At 37.9% G+C, this 18007-nt stretch overlaps 2 protein-coding genes across 4 annotated transcripts; one reads left to right on the forward strand and one right to left on the reverse strand.

Moving 5' to 3' along the window:
- Window positions 1-75: 75 nt before the first annotated feature.
- Window positions 76-3069, reverse strand: LOC105263306 (putative fatty acyl-CoA reductase CG5065). Its single transcript, XM_011299431.1, has 6 exons — window positions 2698-3069; window positions 2280-2630; window positions 1870-2123; window positions 1160-1498; window positions 456-713; window positions 76-273 (listed from the first exon to the last, which is right to left on the reverse strand). The coding sequence occupies exons 1-6, from the start codon at window positions 2890-2892 to the stop codon at window positions 138-140; spliced, it is 1533 nt and encodes a 510-aa protein (XP_011297733.1). The 5' UTR covers window positions 2893-3069; the 3' UTR covers window positions 76-137.
- A 906-nt stretch (window positions 3070-3975) lies between these two features.
- LOC105263307 (putative fatty acyl-CoA reductase CG5065) lies at window positions 3976-17346 on the forward strand. 3 transcript variants are annotated; one of them, XM_011299434.1, is made up of 5 exons: window positions 3976-4153; window positions 12826-13324; window positions 13682-13930; window positions 14372-15318; window positions 15442-17346. In XM_011299434.1, the coding sequence occupies exons 2-5, from the start codon at window positions 13112-13114 to the stop codon at window positions 15581-15583; spliced, it is 1551 nt and encodes a 516-aa protein (XP_011297736.1). In that variant the 5' UTR covers window positions 3976-4153; window positions 12826-13111; the 3' UTR covers window positions 15584-17346. The 3 variants fall into 3 exon arrangements, with proteins under 3 accessions (XP_011297736.1, XP_011297735.1, XP_011297737.1); XM_011299433.1 differs by lacking the exon at window positions 3976-4153 and adding an exon at window positions 8910-9008; XM_011299435.1 differs by lacking the exon at window positions 3976-4153 and adding an exon at window positions 9015-9115.
- Window positions 17347-18007: the final 661 nt, after the last annotated feature.

An 18007-nucleotide genomic window follows, 5' to 3' on the forward strand; every position in this document is an offset into this window, starting at 1 on the left:
TATTATTTTATTTATTTATTAAATGATCAGGGATAGATTTTATGGAGTAGATGATTCAAGTTCATGATACGGTGAAGGTAATTATTTATTAATCAGAAATAACTAAAAATTGTTGATAAAATCAGACGCATGGATAATTACAACCAAATGAAGAACAGGACGATTGTTGCACTGAAAATAGATGCGATGCTCCAGGAAATTCCTATATTCATCATGGCATACGTCAAGAGTGCGAATATAAAAAACGGTGTGAGTTCAGCGGTTATTTTCAATCTGCAAAACAAAATGAAAAAAATACACGAACTAGTAATTTTACGTGGCTATCAATACTGCATGTTATTTATCTTTCCATTTTTGCTGGAAAAATAGTGGAAGCAACTTTCTACAGGAACGTTCACCCTGAGATCAACAGCCTCTCATCTCGCTATTTGAATTCTATGATATTGTAAATTTACCGTTTCATCTGCTGACGGGCGCGTTCAGTCGTCGCAGATGATTCCTTGTGGAAATATCTCCTGGTGCCCACGACGCATATCTCGAAGTACTTCCTCCAGTTGATGAGACGGGGATCCATGGGGTGGACCTCCCTCTCATCCGGAGCAAGTGCGTCCTGAAGGACTTGGGTGTTACGTCGATCGAATTTCCACTGGTGAGTGGAGAAAAATGAAGTGTAGGAATTTCCCTTCAGGTATCTCCGCTGGACTTGATAAATCCTGAGGAATCAAAATTCAGTCATGATATTATCCAATCGCCATTTAAAGTCCCCATTAATTTTTTATCGTGTCATTTTAACGGGAATTATACAAATAATTAACTAATGATAATTAACTGGGTCATAGGTGCTGTAGTCACAAGTACTTACTTCAATTTTTGTCGATTTCTACATTTATACAGAATCAAAACAAAAATACTTAAATCGTAATAAATGAGACAAGAGTTTTTTAAATGGACGGAGTTTTCTGTATAACAAAAAAAAAACGATTACAAAGAGTAAACGTATTGAATGTAAACATGTAGATGAGGATCCCGAGAATCATTAGTCGAACGCAAATCGTCGAGTTGAAGTCCATCAGCAAATAATATTCATGTCAGACGTTACGAAATCTAGAAATCGGTCAATGTCAAGCTGTTTGTATCGAAAGGCCGAGAAAAGTCTTACAATTCGCTCTTGTCGAAGTTCCAGATAGGAGAAATGGAGTTGATTATGAATGCCGGGATTATCTGAAAGACGTAGAGGACCAGAAGATTCCTCAGGTAATTTTTTCTGATTCTGGCTTTTGGATACCACAGGAGATTTTCGCAGGGATGCTCTCGACAGGCTCTCACCACTTCTTCACAATATTCGTCCCAGGTGGTGGGATTTATGGTGTTGGAGGTGCAGTGGAAGATGTGGAGGTTCTCGGGATCCTGGTGGGCTCTCTCTGCTGCTGCAAGAATCGTCGATACCACCATGTCCACAGGGATTACATCCAACAGAGTATTCGGGGTTGCCTGGAATCTAATTAATAAATCGTCATTGCCATTAGATTTTTTTATGACAATTCGAGAGGAATACTAAACTCGACTTCTCTCGATTTCTCCATCAAAATCCTTTCATGATCCTTTCATATATCTCTCAACTTCAATTATTTTCACCAAGAAAAGAATATAAAATAAAAAATTCTCGAGTACAATAAACATTTCGATTTTCACAAGAAGTTATTATTTTAGGCTTTTAATTATTTATATGAAGCAGAGCGATGTCGATCGAGGAGAAATGAGAGATCTGTCAATTGAAATTTAAAAGCTCGAGTGTGCTGTGTGAGCTCCGGTGGCAATTGACTCTCGATTTTAATTAGTCGAGTGGATTTAAATGAGGATTGTACAGACGTGCGGAATAATCCCTTGGCAATACCGGCGATGAAGCCACAGGCTCCACTGTTGACGTTATCCACCCAACCAACAGTCGGTTGGCTCCAGCTATTCAACACGATACTCGGTCTTATGATGGAAAGTGGTACGTTTCCACGTTCCATTGCTAGAAGATTCTCCGCCATTTGTTTAGTAAAAGTGTACGTATTCACGTGATTGCCGAGTATTTCCTCAGTTTTATGGTTTATCTCCTCGCAGCTCATGCGTTCCATCTGAAAAAAAAATATGTCTCTCAAATTGATGGAAAATTTGCCCAGAAATGTCTCAGGACTTTCGTTAAAATTTTATTCAGTCCCGAGAATTTTTCTCATCATAGCGATGACGATCATTCGATCACGCACGATGACTCAACGATACTCTTCCCTCACCATGTCAATAAAGGATGACGGCTCCATCGATGACGGGTAAAGTCTCTCCTGGAGTACCTCATCGCTGTTTCTAGTGCAATTAGCGTATGCCGTTGAGACATGCACCATAGCCCGAAGTTTTGGCATGCGCTTGGTCAGTCCCAGGAGATGACGCGTACTGAGTAAATTAATGCGTACCGCGGAATTGAGATGAGCTGCAAAAGATATGAATGCCGCGGAGTGGAATACGTGGGTGCATTCGGACAAAAGAATTTGCCGATCGCCATCGGACAGCCCGAGATTTCCAGCTGTCAAGTCACAGGGAATGACTTTCACCTTCCGCAGGGCCTCGGGTTTCAGTCTCACGAATAGCTTAAACAATCAGAAGAATATATTGCCGGTACAACGTGTGTGGATTTGAACCTAGAATGAGACTTACAGGTGACGCAAGGATTTTATCAATCCGCGCCTTGGGACTGATCCCCTCGCGTTTCCGGACCAAGACGTAAACGCAGTTGGGTCCAGGATCGAGCTCCAAGATCCTCTCCAGGAGCGATCCCCCGATGAATCCAGTGGCCCCCGTCAACAGAACTGTCCCCCCGCACAATGACCGATTAATCGAGTACTTTCTCATTGCTCTTCCGTCACCAACTAAAGTCCAGAACGTTCCTCACCCGCTCCCCAGATCGCCAATATCGCTGAAATCCCGCCAACTCGGCAAATTCCATCACCCGAATTATTTAGTAACTCGTACGATTGACCCCAATCCTTCGACGAGTTTATTATTGAGTTATTGAAATTCCACGTGGCCAGAAATGACCAGTGGACCCATACCCCATCGGCCAAAGTCGATGGCTCATTGTTGTCACATTAATTAATTATTCGCGTCATTATTCACTTGTTATGAATTCCGAAGAATCCTCTGACGCAAAAGATCACTCTGAATGCTGATATATGCGACTTTCATCTGCCATAAACTAATAAAAAGTTTTTTCCATAATTTTTTGCGTACAACTGAAATATCCTAAATCCACTCGACTTTAGCCTTCTGTGTGTTGGACTTTGGAAAAATTTTTTTATGTGAGGATTTACAAGATTCACGAATTCCGAGATTAAAAAGAAATATTCTACTAAAATCAACATTTATTAATTCCTCTCTTAGAATCTGTTATTTGTTTCAGTGGGTTATCTCCACTTTATTGAATAATGAAATGAAATTAAACATCCCCCACTTCCAGCAGCTCATATATATTATTTATTCAATAAATTTATTAAATAAAGAATTGTCCCCGATATCTTCTCATTTTTCATGGTTTTTTATAAATGTCTGGAAACCTGTGGATCGATTAAATCTCGACTCAAAATTGCCGTCTCCTTTTAATAATTAATAATAACAATAATAATAATAATAATTTGATTTTAATCCTTCTTAAACTATAATATAAATAAAAAAGGAAGAAGGGCGAAGGGGCAATCTGTTGAAATTGAAAATAAGCGGGCTCACCCCTTAACCAACTTCGTGCGCGCTCGGTTGTACTCGTGGCGCCCCGAACCGTAAAGCCCAACGGCGAAGCTGACCGAGAAAAAACGAAGTGTAAATGGGCGCGAGCTTAACCAACCCCCCGTGATAGGGCGGCGGGTTGAAATTTAGTGAAATTCTGGTAACTTTTCTCGCTCATGTGTTAACTCTCCTGGTAATATACTTGGCAGTTGCCCCAAGATGGCGGACTCGGTTGGCGTGAGACGGGAAGATATCGAAAAGTGTGAAATCCGGGAAAAGTGTGAGTTATTGTGTTAAAGTTGTCACCAAACAACCATCAACAATCGTTGAAACAATCGTTGATCATCAATCAGCTGATTTATCCCGGATCAATTCGACGGATCAGTCAATTTCGGTGAGTTATCTTGAATCACCCTCAGCCCGAGGGGGGAGGTGGGATACCTGAGAAAAAGTCTCTCGAGCCGCGCCTAAGTACCCGATGAAGACAAATTATTTCATCCACACCCATCGCATCTCCAATTGGAACAACTGCCAGAGGCTCAATTGGGCGATTCTCCCTCATCATTCCTCTTCATCGGTCCCTCATCGGTTTCTCCACCAAGGGGTGGCTGAACCCACCGGATAATCCGGGGAAACTTAATAAATCGGAATAGAACAGTGATCGTCACGATGAATTCATTATCTCGTTGATACTGTCGTTGTCGAGGTTTCCTCGTTACACCAGGGTAACTCATCTCCAATTGGTTTTTCCGGGTTTACCACTGGAAGAGCTCCAGGAGCTTTTTCACCCCCGAGACATCACGCGACCGGCGACAGCCGAGGAATCTCGACCCCGACCGATTCAATTTTCTCTCCCTCTCGTCGTTGAATTCCGCTGGATTCGTTAACACGGGATTTCGCCCATTGACTGGAGACCTGGAGTCAATGGAGGAAATTGTCTTCGGGGTTTGGAGTCTCTAGCCTCTGGAGAATTTTTTAAATGGATCTGGGGGTTGATTTTTCAATAATCTCTTCCTCAGAAAAATATTAATTAAAATAGGTCAGTTCGATTTCATTTAAATTTAGGCTTTAAATAAAATTGTTATTGTAGTTTTTTCGGATAAATCGAGGGGAGGCTGGGGAGATGGGATTTGGAGATTTTTAATATTTATATATTTTTTGATATATACTTTTTTTTATGGCATGCAATTGCACCACCGCCCAATGCGGATGTTCTACCGCCCCTCGACTCAAGACACGTTTTGTGATTCAATAATTTTGCGAGAGCTCGTGTTAACCCATTGAAACTCGTTTGAGGCGGTTGGAATGCTCGGTTTGGGGGTAATTAATGGGGGAGGGTAATGGTGATAGGGGGACTCCGTTGAAACTGTAATCAGGGCAACTTCTGGGCAGTCAATATTGCTTATTGTCTCGTGCACTCCAGATCCGAGTGGATGTTCTCCTGTTCTAGATTCTTACTCGCTTGGAAAATTGACGAGCAGGGAGAAAAAAATATTGTGTATTCAAATTCGAAGGGCAAAGCGAAATAATTGTATTCTTTTATCGATCATTAATAATCGATTAATTTTGGAAAATCATTTTGAGGGGAAATAACACGATTTTTTTTGAGTTAATTAAATTCAAAGTTTAATTTGGACTATTAGTTTGTGAGAGCAGTTTTCCAGAAGGAATTAACATTCGAGTTATTTAATTCTTATCATTTTGGTTGCTTTGATAGCTACCGGCCATTAAAAATTCTAGTGCTGCTCCAGAAAATTTATGATTGTTGCAATGAAATTTATAGGTCTTTGTTGTATTCTTGGGAGTTATCCGAGAGTTTGATATCGATACGAAAAAATTCAGGCGGGGAGAATTTTTCTAAAGGTTGACGAATTTCAGAAATGAATTTGGGAATTAATCTGCCTGAGATTTCATTGAGCCAAGTGATTTTTCATTTCAGGGCACTAGTTTTTTCCACTGAATATTGATTTCGCGGTTGAAGGCCAAACAGACCGAGCAATTTTGATTCTCCACGAGAGATGTGATAAGAATTGTTATCACCAGTTTGCGTGAAACTTCACTATCGAAAATGAAGAGTGCTCGAGCTGATACGGAATATTATAGAGCTCGACATATTTTGGTATCAGATCCAGAACTTGAGAGCACCTCCATGCGAAAATCACTGGCGAAATGGTGAACTCAATCATTATTATATTAACCACCAATTTATCCCGAATCCATCGACTCTAGAAAAAAATCTCAAAAGACTTTATCCATCAAAAATTTAATCAGCTAAAAAAAAGTCATCAACCACTTCCGCCGCGAAACGATAGTTTTCGAGATAAATCAATAATAAATGTTGAAGAATTTCCTGGAAAAACTGGACTCTTCCGGTTTTCAGAATTCCTCCACAGAATTCTGTGGACACATGGGAATTCCGAAATCTTCTGTAAATTCCAGGTTTTATCTGAGATGTTCTATCATTTACGGACTGTTTCACCATTGGTCTGATTAGAATTTTAAAATATGGAATTTATAAGAAGAAGCCATTCGTATTCTTTCGGTGATTATACGATATCCCATGTGTTGCGCAAGCGTGATACATCGCTCCATGAATTATCGCTAGTTTCATATTTATCCGCTAACAAGTTGTGTTGAACAATACAGGTGTACATGACGAGATGTACTTGTAATATTGAAAACATCGATAGCTTTAATAATTAGAGCACTGCTCGTTACTTCCTACTGTCACTTATGCACCATATTACTGCAGTGCTAATGATTAATTGTTGACAATTAAAGGTCAATTTTTTTTCGAGAATTCGTCATATCTGTTGTTAACTCCATTCTTCAATCTAAGGTTTTTACGCAGTCAATAAAATTGTAATTTCATGGCCAATTCACTGAAAATTATCAAAAGGAATCCATCTGTCAGGAAAGAAAGGGCAATGAATAGAATTTTTGGACGAATATCTCTCAGCCTGAGAGAGCCACAGAAAATTCTGTAGAACATTTTTTCTAGAGCTAATTGAAAGCTACGAAAAAAGTTATTATACAAATTTCGCTATCTCTGTTAGATTATGAGATAATCCTCTTCGTTGGTCAATTAGATTTTGGAGGATGAATTTTGATTGATTGTGGGGAATATTAATGTGTAATAATAATATTAATTAATATATAATTCTCGGAAATTTTTCGGGAGTCCACGGTGAAGTGTGGGATAATTGGAGGACAATTTACGGTTTTAAATGATTTTTTGATAACAGTTTGAACTTTTTAATTGCGAAATCCTTTCGGATTTCCAAGAAGTGTACCGTAAATTTCATCGAAAACGTAATGGTATATTTGAAAGATATTTATCTCCATATTCATAAATTATGTTGGAGATCGACGTAAATTGGAGAAATAACTAATGACTTGGATTAGGGGGCCAAGGAAACGGTGTCTCAATATCTCAGATTCATTACGTCAAGACTCTGAAAGCCTGCCACATTTGGCGAAACGTCACAATCCCACCATCATCTCATTCATTAGTCTCAACATTTGTTGTCATTTCATGCACGTGTTGTTTTCGTTTTTCGTGAAATTCTCCAAAAATTCGTGTGCGTCCGATGGAAATTCCAACTTCAAATTTTAGACTCTCAATCAAAACAAATTCTGTTTGAATGGAGAAGGACATCCTTTCTCTTCTTTCGATGGGTTGAATAATATTTGGGAATTACTTATTACGAAAATAATTCCGTAACGGCCATTCACCGGATGAGAGAATTCTTATACTCAATAGAAATATCGAATTCAATATTTAGAAAAATTTGGGAATTCAATAATTTCAAGTCAAAACGGAATATCAGAGATTGAAGCGAATTATTCACAGATTGTCTGTGGCGATGTATAAATGGGGAATGGGGAATCATTATAAGAATGTTGATTATTGCTAATTATTTGATTATGAGAATTGATTTTATTCGCAATAAAAATGATTTGTCATCTCGTGATCCCACGCTGTTCTCCGGTTTATCTCGGAAACAAATTATTTCAACAGATGTTGATATAATTAAACCGAGACAAATCTCAATGGGGAGTTGATTAAAAATACTGCGATAATTGCGTCTTTTTCTTCCGTAAATTGTCGATTATCTCGGTAAATAGTGATTATAGAGAGGATGTTTATATTTCGTTTGTTTTTCATTTTGAAACCTCTTGATCGACGCACTCTAATGATGATGATAATATAATTAATCAAGATTTAATCAAGCAAGTTGTTATGTTCCACTTGGTCGAGTCGGTACAAAATAGTCATTAGAAGAATGTATCCAAAACAATTTATGATTTTATTGATTCGCGATCATTCTTTTTTAATTAATCATTTTCTTAAAACAAAATTCACTTGAAATTCCTGTGACTCGAATTTTGTAGTTTTGACTCTGGAAATGATCTCAAAAATAATTGATTTGGAAAAAATACCAGAAATTCTTTTTTTTATTTGTTAGTAAAATTTGAGAAATTTAATTTATTCCTGTGAATTGAAAATGGTATAAATTAAAAATTTTTTCATTAAAAAATTCAAGTAATTGGAATAATCAATGTGTGGACGCCTAGAAGAAGTCAGGACTACTTTTTGTCAGTTCATACTGATTCGCATGAAAATTAAAATCGCTTGCCGATGCATTGGAAAATGAGTACAAAAGTCCCACACAGATAAAAACTAGTAAATTTACCATTTTGATGCTTTCTTTAAAAAAATGATTGTTTTATAAATTCACTTCCTGAATAAGTACGAACATTAATTTATTATACAGCATCAATGTTGTTAATAAATCGGTACTAATTCCCATTTGTATATAATTTCAATCGAATATTTCACACTAGATTTAAAAAGTTCAAGGACAGAAAAGAAAGTAAATGAAAAAAATGACATTTCATTATCCGATTGACTAAAAACTTCTGCATAATTTTATTTATGACCGATTTTTCAATTTCTTTATTAATCAGGGTATTGACCTGCGAGTCGGTGCAATAATTATTGTTTATTGTGTGTTTAAAAAAATAATGAAGAATATATTTGATGAGTGCAAGAGTCGATTGACGTGTAGGTGGATGGGGGAAAAGAGGGGGCACCGGTTTCTCGGATGATATAAGGGTCCGGTATGGGGCCCAGAACACGCAGTCACCTCTTCGTATCGGCGGTGTGTGCACAAGCGATTCCTGACACTCAACTATAATCGATATTGTGAATTAACAGTGATTACGCTGAGGATACAATACCCGAGGTAAAAATTCACGATTAATCCCCGAGGGTGTACTGGAGCATTAATCATCGGTTGTGGAATCCATCGGCAATTTCTTCAATTGGGAAATATTAAAATCGGAGTGAATTGTGAGTGAAGAAATAGCAATCGGACTTTTTGTGATTTTTTATTGATTGACTCGTCGGATTATTGATTTTTTTAGGTTTAGATTTTAATTTGAAAATCGACGTCGGCATCGCTATTACAAGCGCGCGAAAGTTGCGAACGGGTTGAATTCAGTCCGAGTAGCGGTATCACCAGTCCCATTTTCCTTTTTCATAACTGTCGGTGGACGCTGTTAAAATATTGATTGGAGGAATTTTTTTCACCACAATTACTCCATTCCCGTTGAATTTTTCCATCATTTTTTTGTAACCCCGTGAAAAACGGGAAAAACTGAAAATCCTATTTGATGATTCAAGAAAGCTGATTATATCCTGAGAAGTCACTGATAACAGATAAAAATTCTATTCTCAAAGTCTTAAACCAAATTATCAATTTCGAGGTAATAATTCCACGAGAATTACCACAGAGCGAAAGATTTTGAAAAATAATAAACTTTTTCTTTAATTTTCATAATTTTTGGAGAATTGAGTCAGAATTATTGCAGACTCCTGCTGTATTCGGAAGAATGACAATTAAAATGTCGTTTTTTCTTGGAGTACACGGGACTACTGAGTGATTAGCATAAAAAAATGATAGTTTGTATTGGATTTTGATAAAAAATCATCACGAGTAAATGTTATCAGTAAAAAATGAGACGTTGAATATTTATTTGATAATGCGACAGTTGGTTGTAGAATGGCCGGTAGCTAATTAGCCAATCTTTTCCTCGAGTGTCTCAAGTGTGGGACAATTTACATAGCAATTATTTGAAATCGTGCAAGTAATTCTGGAATGACGACGTCATCGCGGTGGAGGCGCGAATTGTCTGGAACAGTGGTACATTATAAATAGCCGTTGACATGAGCTGGATGGTATGACTTTTTCGACGTAATGCAGGGGATAAATTGAATCATGATCTGGGTTCGTTGACACGACCGTGATATTGGAGACCGGCATTGAGTCGTTTTCTCGAGGCCATTCGAGGCTTTTTCAATAACATTGGCCACTTTCCCGTCTAGTGCATTCCAAATGCCGGGGCTGGTGCTGAATCATTGGGCTTGGTTTACTTCCTAGATGATCGATTTTCACTGGGACCTATTGCACAAGCTATTCCCATCAATCCAAAACGCTCAATAGATTTTTTATAACAATTCACATGTCAAATCCAATCGTTCCAAAAATCCGAGTTAATAAATAAATAATGTTAATGAATAAATCGAGGATTAAACTGGAGCCACTATTGAATTATTTAAAAATTCACCCAAATAATTAAACAATAGTAATTAATGTCCAGTTCAGCTAATAAAATTCGTGTCAACTTTGGAGATTCGATTAGAATAAAACGAAGTTAATTCCCATGTGATATAATTAATAAATAATGTGATAATCTGATTGGTTTGGAAATATTCGGAGGTAATTTTGGTGTTGAATTCGAGTAAAATTCACGGTGAGATAAGAAAGTAGGTCGTGCTATTGCCGAGAGCCTTGCCAATGTGTAGAAAAATCCAGGCACAACGAAGAAATCGAAAAAATATCCCTCATGACTATTTTCCCGATTACCCACCCACAATTTTCCCCATATATTCTCTTTTTTCGCGAGGATGGATTGGGAAATGAGTGACCTATTGGCACACTTGCACCTATCATGTGCATTATTGCCATTCGGTACAGCATTGAAACTGGTATTCTTGTTTTCCCGTGTCATCCACATGTCTATAATCATTTTGTTGGGTTTACCGGAAACGAGCTGAAACCGGTATTGCCGACATCTCGGAGTCCCAATGATCCAGTGAATGACCGGTCGCACCATCAGACCCACAACTCGTTAATTCTAACGTGAACTAATGTATAGAATCGGAGCCAAGAAAACTTTTCCGAAGGGGAATTCATTTTCAACCAGCTCGATAACCAGAGAGAAAACTCATTTCCATTTCAGTCCACCTTCGAATCACTGTTTATTACAATTTCAATTTTTCCTTCGACTCAGGGCCAATCATTTCTCCCTTTCGAAAAATTCACTTCATTGAGCAATTCGTTAAATTTATTGGGCAATTCTCGTTGGGTAATATCAGGGCAATAAAGTAGACACACATACTTTGCATCACAATTTTTATTTATTTTTCCCCCTAAAACAAGTAGCAAAACTAGTCTATACCACATAATAATTCGAAATAATCCATTTTTCCGAATATCTCCGAAACCACGGGAGATATCGAATTTATCATAATGAATTCGTTTGTAGCTTTCAATGAGTTCTAAAAAAAAAGTCATTACAAAAATTTGATGATCTCCCTTCGTTCCAGAGATATTTCCAAAAAAAAAAATTCAAAATATCCGCAGACCTGTTTTTCTCTTCCCGCTACAAAAATAAATGCAAGTACAATAAAAATTCATGAAGTACTGGATGACCCTCATGAGTAAGTCTTCCCAATACAAATATTCTCTCGCATAATTCTCGTTGACTATTGTATAGAACAATGAGAATTAATTAGAGGATCTCGAAGTGCACGCAAGGTCGCACTTGCACGCACTAGCTCATTGAGTCCTGGGAAAAAAAAAAACTTATCAGCATAAATGATGCGTCAACTCCATGAACGCATAAGCGGTGGAGCGATAGAATAACGGGTTTTGCCGTTAACGGGGTCGGTGTCTTCGTTATCCCCCTTTTTTTTTTCCTACACTCTGGGATTCTCGTAGGGTTTGGCTGGTGTATTTGGGTGACGCCTGGCCGGTGACCTGGAATCCCCAGAAGAATCCGCTTCCCGTGTGCTCCATCACCTTTTTTTTTCCTCTCGAGATGTGTAATGTACATGCAGATGTGTGATGTGGGGACTGTCATCCTCTGGACCAGTGAATGAGATGGAAACGTGCGCCTGCGTCAAGGACAACTCGTCTCTCTGGGTCTCTTTTATGAGACACTCCATTTCCCTCGGTCCATTCTCCAACACCGGAAGTGGGGTGTATCCAGGTTAAGGTTGCCCATGATTTTGATGACAAACGAACATCAACTCGTTGTTTTTTTTTTCTCATTTTTACTTTCGGAAGGCTCCGGCATCTTTTGTAAATTACGGTTTCCAGTTGGAGTATCGATCATCTCCGGGGAGTGAATTCCGCAATTTGGCAGTCGTCAGTCTGTGGGAGAAGCAATTGTAGGATAATTTATTAAACTTGTGGTTATTTATGGTTTGTAATCGGATAATGTAATTGGGTTGAGATTTTTAACCTGACGTTGGAATTGAAGACACGATTAATCGGGGAATATCTTTGAATCTAAAAAAGATACAGTAATTTTAGTGACTATCTTTTTTGTAGCTCTCATTTCGCCCTGCAAAAGAGGATATGATAAAAATTTCGCTATCTTTATCCCATTCACCGAAAATTCAATCAGCAATTCAGGAATCACTAGTGACATTCGATAAGACTATCGGTTTCGATGATTGTGATTATCACGAAGATGCTCACGAAGATAACTGAATAATTGCTACTAAGTACAAAATAATGAAATACGAGGAAGAAAAAGAGTCGAGACAGTTGGAGAGGGAGTAGATAAAAGATGTTATCTCTTGTTATCAAATTCATCGTCCCCCATATCTCCTCCACTAGCTCTGAATCTAACATTTCACTCGTCGAAAAAAAAAATCATTTGTACTATCCCCCAATCAATTAATTAATCAATAATCTATTTCACTTGCAGAATAACGAACGGTGAATTGCACGAACGAAATGAATGGATCCACGTATTTTCCTGATGAATTGAAATTAACAAGTGCTAGAATCGTTGACTATCAACCAACTACGCATAAACCAAGTCTTCGTTTTTGAAATTAAATTTTTTAAAAACTATCTCTCGAACGCACTCGTCAGTCAGCCCGATTTCCCCGCTATTTTCATATCGAGGAAATAAAAAATATCAAAGGTTCTTCCCGAGAAGCTGTGGATTTGGAGATAAGTGAAAAATAATTGATAATTGATTGAAAGAAATGGCAACGATGGCGGGTGGAGAGTACACGTCCGTCAAAGACTTTTACAGAGGAAGATCGATTTTCATAACTGGTGGGACTGGTTTCATGGGGAAAGTCCTAGTGGAAAAGCTGCTGAGGTCCTGCCCCGGGATCAAGAATATTTATTTATTAATGAGACCGAAGAAGAGTCAAAACGTAACTGAGAGGTTACAGGAGCTCCTCAATGCACCGGTGAGTTATCATATTCATTGGACAACTCAATACTCAATTAAATTATGTATTTCCATAATTTATTATTTATAATTGCTCCACTAAAATACGAGCATTTAACAATCAAATTCATCAAAGTTGCCGACGAAATCAGTTGCTAATTTGAAAACACAGTTTAGGTTGATTGAATTAATTCAATTATCTCGGTAACTATTGATCCAAGGGGAATACCTTGAGGGACTTTTTTGTAGCCCATTAAATTATCTCGGAAAAAGGTCCCTTGGGGGTTTTCGGTGGAACTGATATTTTTTCAGATAAATAATTAATAAGTTGTTGATGCAGATGGGTAAAATATAGTTTTCATATTGGAACTTCTAGCTTTTCGATAAACTGCGTCGTGACAGCCCTCACGAGCTCACGAAAATAGTTCCAATCGCGGGAGACGTTACAGAGCCAGAATTAGGAATATCTGCACCTGATCAGGAGACCCTCACGAGATTTGTGTCCGTGGTTTTTCACTCAGCAGCTACTGTCAAGTTCGATGAGGCCCTCAAACTCTCTGTTACTATCAACATGTTAGGGAGTGAGCGACTGGTGCATCTCTGCCATCGCATGGTCAATCTCGAGGTAAGAAATTTCCCATTGAAAATTCGAATTAATGCATGAAGGCATTGAATCCATCAGAGTTGCTGATAAATTCATACATACATGATTGAAAAATATTTCCACTCATTCACTCCAGAGCTCTCGAATTTTCAATTCCAACTGCGTGACGTAATAAATAACAAACTCTCAACATTCGTCATAGCAAATAAATATTTGCATACGTCCACACACCTAAACCCACTATCCTCAATTTTTCTGCGAATCCATTATCGTCTAACTAAAGAGTCTCGGTAATTTCCACTTCCTTCAGAATAACGATAGAAAAATATCATCCCACATCCCGAAGATGTTTTTTTTTATAAATCGCCAGAATTGATTTAAGCGAATTACTTATTCCTAAAAAATAAAAAGTCTCTGAGGTATTAAAATTATGCTGACGCCGAATTAAATTGTTCTTCACAGGCTCTGATTCACGTGTCAACAGCCTACTGCAACTGCGACCGTACGGACGTATCAGAAACAATTTATCCATCGCCGCAGGACCCAGAGCAGGTGATAGCCTGCACAAGGTGGATGAATGACAAATTAATCGAGGAATTGACACCAAAACTGATAGACGGTCGGCCAAATACATACACATTCACAAAAGCCCTTGCGGAAACAATGCTGCAGGGTGAGAGTGGCTCACTACCAGTGGCAATCGTGAGGCCGTCAATAGTTCTGTCATCGCTGCGAGAGCCAGTGGCCGGTTGGGTTGACAATCTCAACGGTCCAACTGGAATAATAGCAGCTGCTGGCAAGGGTTTCTTCAGAACAATGCTCTGTCACGAGAACAAAGTCGCTGATTTCGTTCCTGTCGACATTGTCATAAATCTCATGATATGTGCAGCATGGAAAACAGCAAGTCATCGCACTGACACTATAACAGTCTACAACTGCTGCACTGGCCAGCAAAATCCAATAACCTGGAAGGAATTCATCGAGCTGTCATTCAAATACAGTCGAATACATCCGGCTAATGATGCTGTTTGGTATCCGGGTGGTCGGTGTCAGAAATACTCACTGATGAACAAATTGTCTGGTGCATTTCAGCACATATTGCCAGCGCACATCCTAGATTTTATCGCTCGGCTCAAGGGCTCCAGGCCTATGATGCTACGCGTACAGGCCAAATTGAGCAAAGCTGCTAGCTGCCTCGAGTACTTCACAACGCAACAGTGGAATTTTAGGGATGATAATGTTAGGAAACTTGGGGAGCAGTTGAGCCCTGAGGATCGTCAAATATTCATGTTTGACGTCAAGCAGATCGACTGGCCATCGTATTTAGAGAATTATATACTTGGGATACGGCACTTTATTCTCAAGGAGAGTCCGGATACACTGCCAGCAGCTCGTTCACATATTATGAAGTGAGTTTTCATTTTGTTTTCTCGCGATTGTGTGTCAATGTAAACACAATCCTCAGAAAAATTATTTTTTAATGCTTGTGCAATTTAATATTGATCGGTGGATTTTGGTTTGTTTTTTTACAGATTATATTGGATCCAAAAGACTATTCAGTTTGGAACAATACTTGTTGTCCTTCGTGTCCTTCTCTCCCGCAGTTCCCTAGCTCGATCAGCGTGGTTTGCACTCCTGTCAATCGTACTTCGCATGTGTCGTATGATTGTTTGACGGCTCAACGCCAGTTACCCACTGAGATATCATCATCACAATACCTATATCGCCCGTAATGCAAAAACTCAGCCAATGTGCATAATGGAGCTTGTTTTACAAGTGCGAATTGTTCAGCGATCTCCACAGCTCAGCCACTCCCGACAAATAATTCGCTTTTATTCGCTCCAATACGTTTGGCTTTTTCAATGTTTTTAATTGAGAGGTTGGTGAACAGTTGAAATTTCATCAAAGTATAGACGCCGATAAACAGATAAAGCAACGTCGGCAACCGAATTCATTGTTTTTTATAAATCCTTTGACTGTAATTAATGAAGATCGATACAATGGAATTGCTGAAGCCACTTCGCTTCTTCCAATTAGATTCAGTTGTCGAATTAATCTCAATGCCCTTTTAGATTATTTTATTTCGCTTTAGCCTCCGACAATTGTGCGTTCATTTTTATAGTCAATTTGTGATATATTTCATAATGGTAATTGGTGATTGAGGCAGTTCTCGGGATTACAATGCTGAGGTGGTGAAAATAAATAATTCGGTGTCCGACAGTCTTTTATTCCATCTTGTTACCCCTTGTGAGATACCTAGATTGACATTTCTCGATGCAACTTGATGGGAATCGATACTTTTGCTTGATACGTATTTTATTTGTTACCGTTACATCTTTATTTCGTGATGACACTCCTGTTTACGCTGCGTTGCGCAAATAAAGTGTCTCTCTCTTTACTTCTGAGACAAGTTCAATAATCATCCTACCAAGTGTCGAGTACTGCCACTGCTCTGTCAGATGTTAGTCCGTAGAAAAAATGGAAACAGAGCGAAAAAATATGAGAAGTGAAATACCAAAATTCAGACTTAATACTTAAAGAAATAGGCATTTTTTTATAAAATACTGAACGATTAATATTCAATCCTGATGTCTCTGTGTATCTTGCGCACTTTAATTCTCACATTCGTCGACGTATTACCGAATTTTGAAGGCATTGGCAACGTTTTTCGCAAAAACAAAAAAACACAAGGTGAAGAACAAAATATGTCCGATTTTACTAGAAGACAGAATACATTAAGGAGTGGAGGTGTGAGGTTTTAAAACGAACACTTTGAAACCTGGTGAATTTAAAATAATCCAAACCAACATTAATGAGTAAATTAAGGAAAATTATATGAGATATGAAATTGTAGTTTTAGTTAGATGAAAAATTGTAAATACGAAGTTGTTGCTGCTAAAAGTGGGTAATGGAGCAGTGTTATGTATGATATAGCTATTAATTTCAACTGTCGTGAGTTGATCCAACAAAAGTGAAGAGAAGCATTAGAAGCTGTTTGCGTTGTCGAAGGAGAATTTCATCCATTGAATCTATTTTTTTTTTGTTTTGAGTTTAGAGAGCAATCGATAGCGTCAACCAGTGCAATTATCATTTTTTTTTGTGTATCCAACTTCTGTGTTATACCGATGAAGCTTTACTATTTGATTGTAATGATACGAATAGGGGAGTTATTTATTTGCCCAGCAGACTCACTCAAGCCACTATTCGTATAAATAATTATAGAGATAGTTGTCATACATTTATTCGTGACGAGAACAGACTGGAGAATATCGAAATTTGTTTTCTGTTCACGTAAAATATTCGTAATGCTCGATGGGAGGGAAAGGGGGTAATGGATGTTTCGGATTTTATTATATTCATAACTGCGTAATTTGGAGTGAAATATGTCGGATTTTATTTTTGTTAAATATCCATCGATCTCACAAGATATTGATTTTAGGAAAAAATATGAAAAGGTCTTTCCTTTCAGGAATTTAATGAGCTACGAAAAAGTCCTTTGACGGTTCCATCTCAAATCAATACTCTTCGAGATCTATCGATAAAACCAAAAATTTAAATCCTACTTATCTTGCACTTATAAACATTATTAATTGAAATGTGTATTTAAAAATATATTTGATTGGCCGAATCGATATGAAAAAATATATAAAATGTATGTGTTATATATATTTTTTTGTGTATTCTTGGTGAATTAAAAAAATATACTTTTCGACGTGTGACTTGAATTGATTAATTGAGCTGAGCTCATTACAGAAGAGGACTCTGAGAGAAAAATACTTTGAAAAATGGTTTTGAAATCGGAAGGGTCCATTTAGCCCTCATCACTCATCATTTTCCAATGCCAGATTAATTTATTTGTCATTAGTATGTTCTAGGGTAGATTAATTTAATTATCCATTTCCCAGTGTCTGTGAACCTGGATTGAAATCAATGGAGAGGATGATGAAGAATTAATGTTTATCATTTTGCAATTGATGATGTCTTTGAAACCGGCCGTGCTATGAATAGTCAATATTTGTATGTATTTGTGAATTTTCGTGTCCACCTGTTGCCTGTGCCTTTAAGATATCTCAAATGCTGATGATTTTAATCGGATGT

The sequence above is a fragment of the Fopius arisanus genome, unplaced genomic scaffold (genome assembly GCF_000806365.1).
Source record: "Fopius arisanus strain USDA-PBARC FA_bdor unplaced genomic scaffold, ASM80636v1 scaffold00014, whole genome shotgun sequence".
Classification (NCBI taxonomy): domain Eukaryota; kingdom Metazoa; phylum Arthropoda; class Insecta; order Hymenoptera; family Braconidae; genus Fopius; species Fopius arisanus.

Bases quoted from the DNA above. Each gene is read 5' to 3' on its own strand.
- LOC105263307 (XM_011299434.1), top strand. From the start codon at position 13,112: ATGGCAACGATGGCGGGTGGAGAGTACACGTCCGTCAAAGACTTTTAC. The intron at 13,325-13,681 runs GTGAGTTATCAT...TGGAACTTCTAG, and splicing joins AGGAGCTCCTCAATGCACCG to CTTTTCGATAAACTGCGTCG. The intron at 13,931-14,371 runs GTAAGAAATTTC...TGTTCTTCACAG, and splicing joins ATCGCATGGTCAATCTCGAG to GCTCTGATTCACGTGTCAAC.
- LOC105263306 (XM_011299431.1), bottom strand. From the start codon at position 2,892: ATGAGAAAGTACTCGATTAATCGGTCATTGTGCGGGGGGACAGTTCTG. The intron at 2,631-2,697 runs GTAAGTCTCATT...TGATTGTTTAAG, and splicing joins ATAAAATCCTTGCGTCACCT to CTATTCGTGAGACTGAAACC. The intron at 274-455 runs GTAAATTTACAA...TTTGTTTTGCAG, and splicing joins GCCCGTCAGCAGATGAAACG to ATTGAAAATAACCGCTGAAC.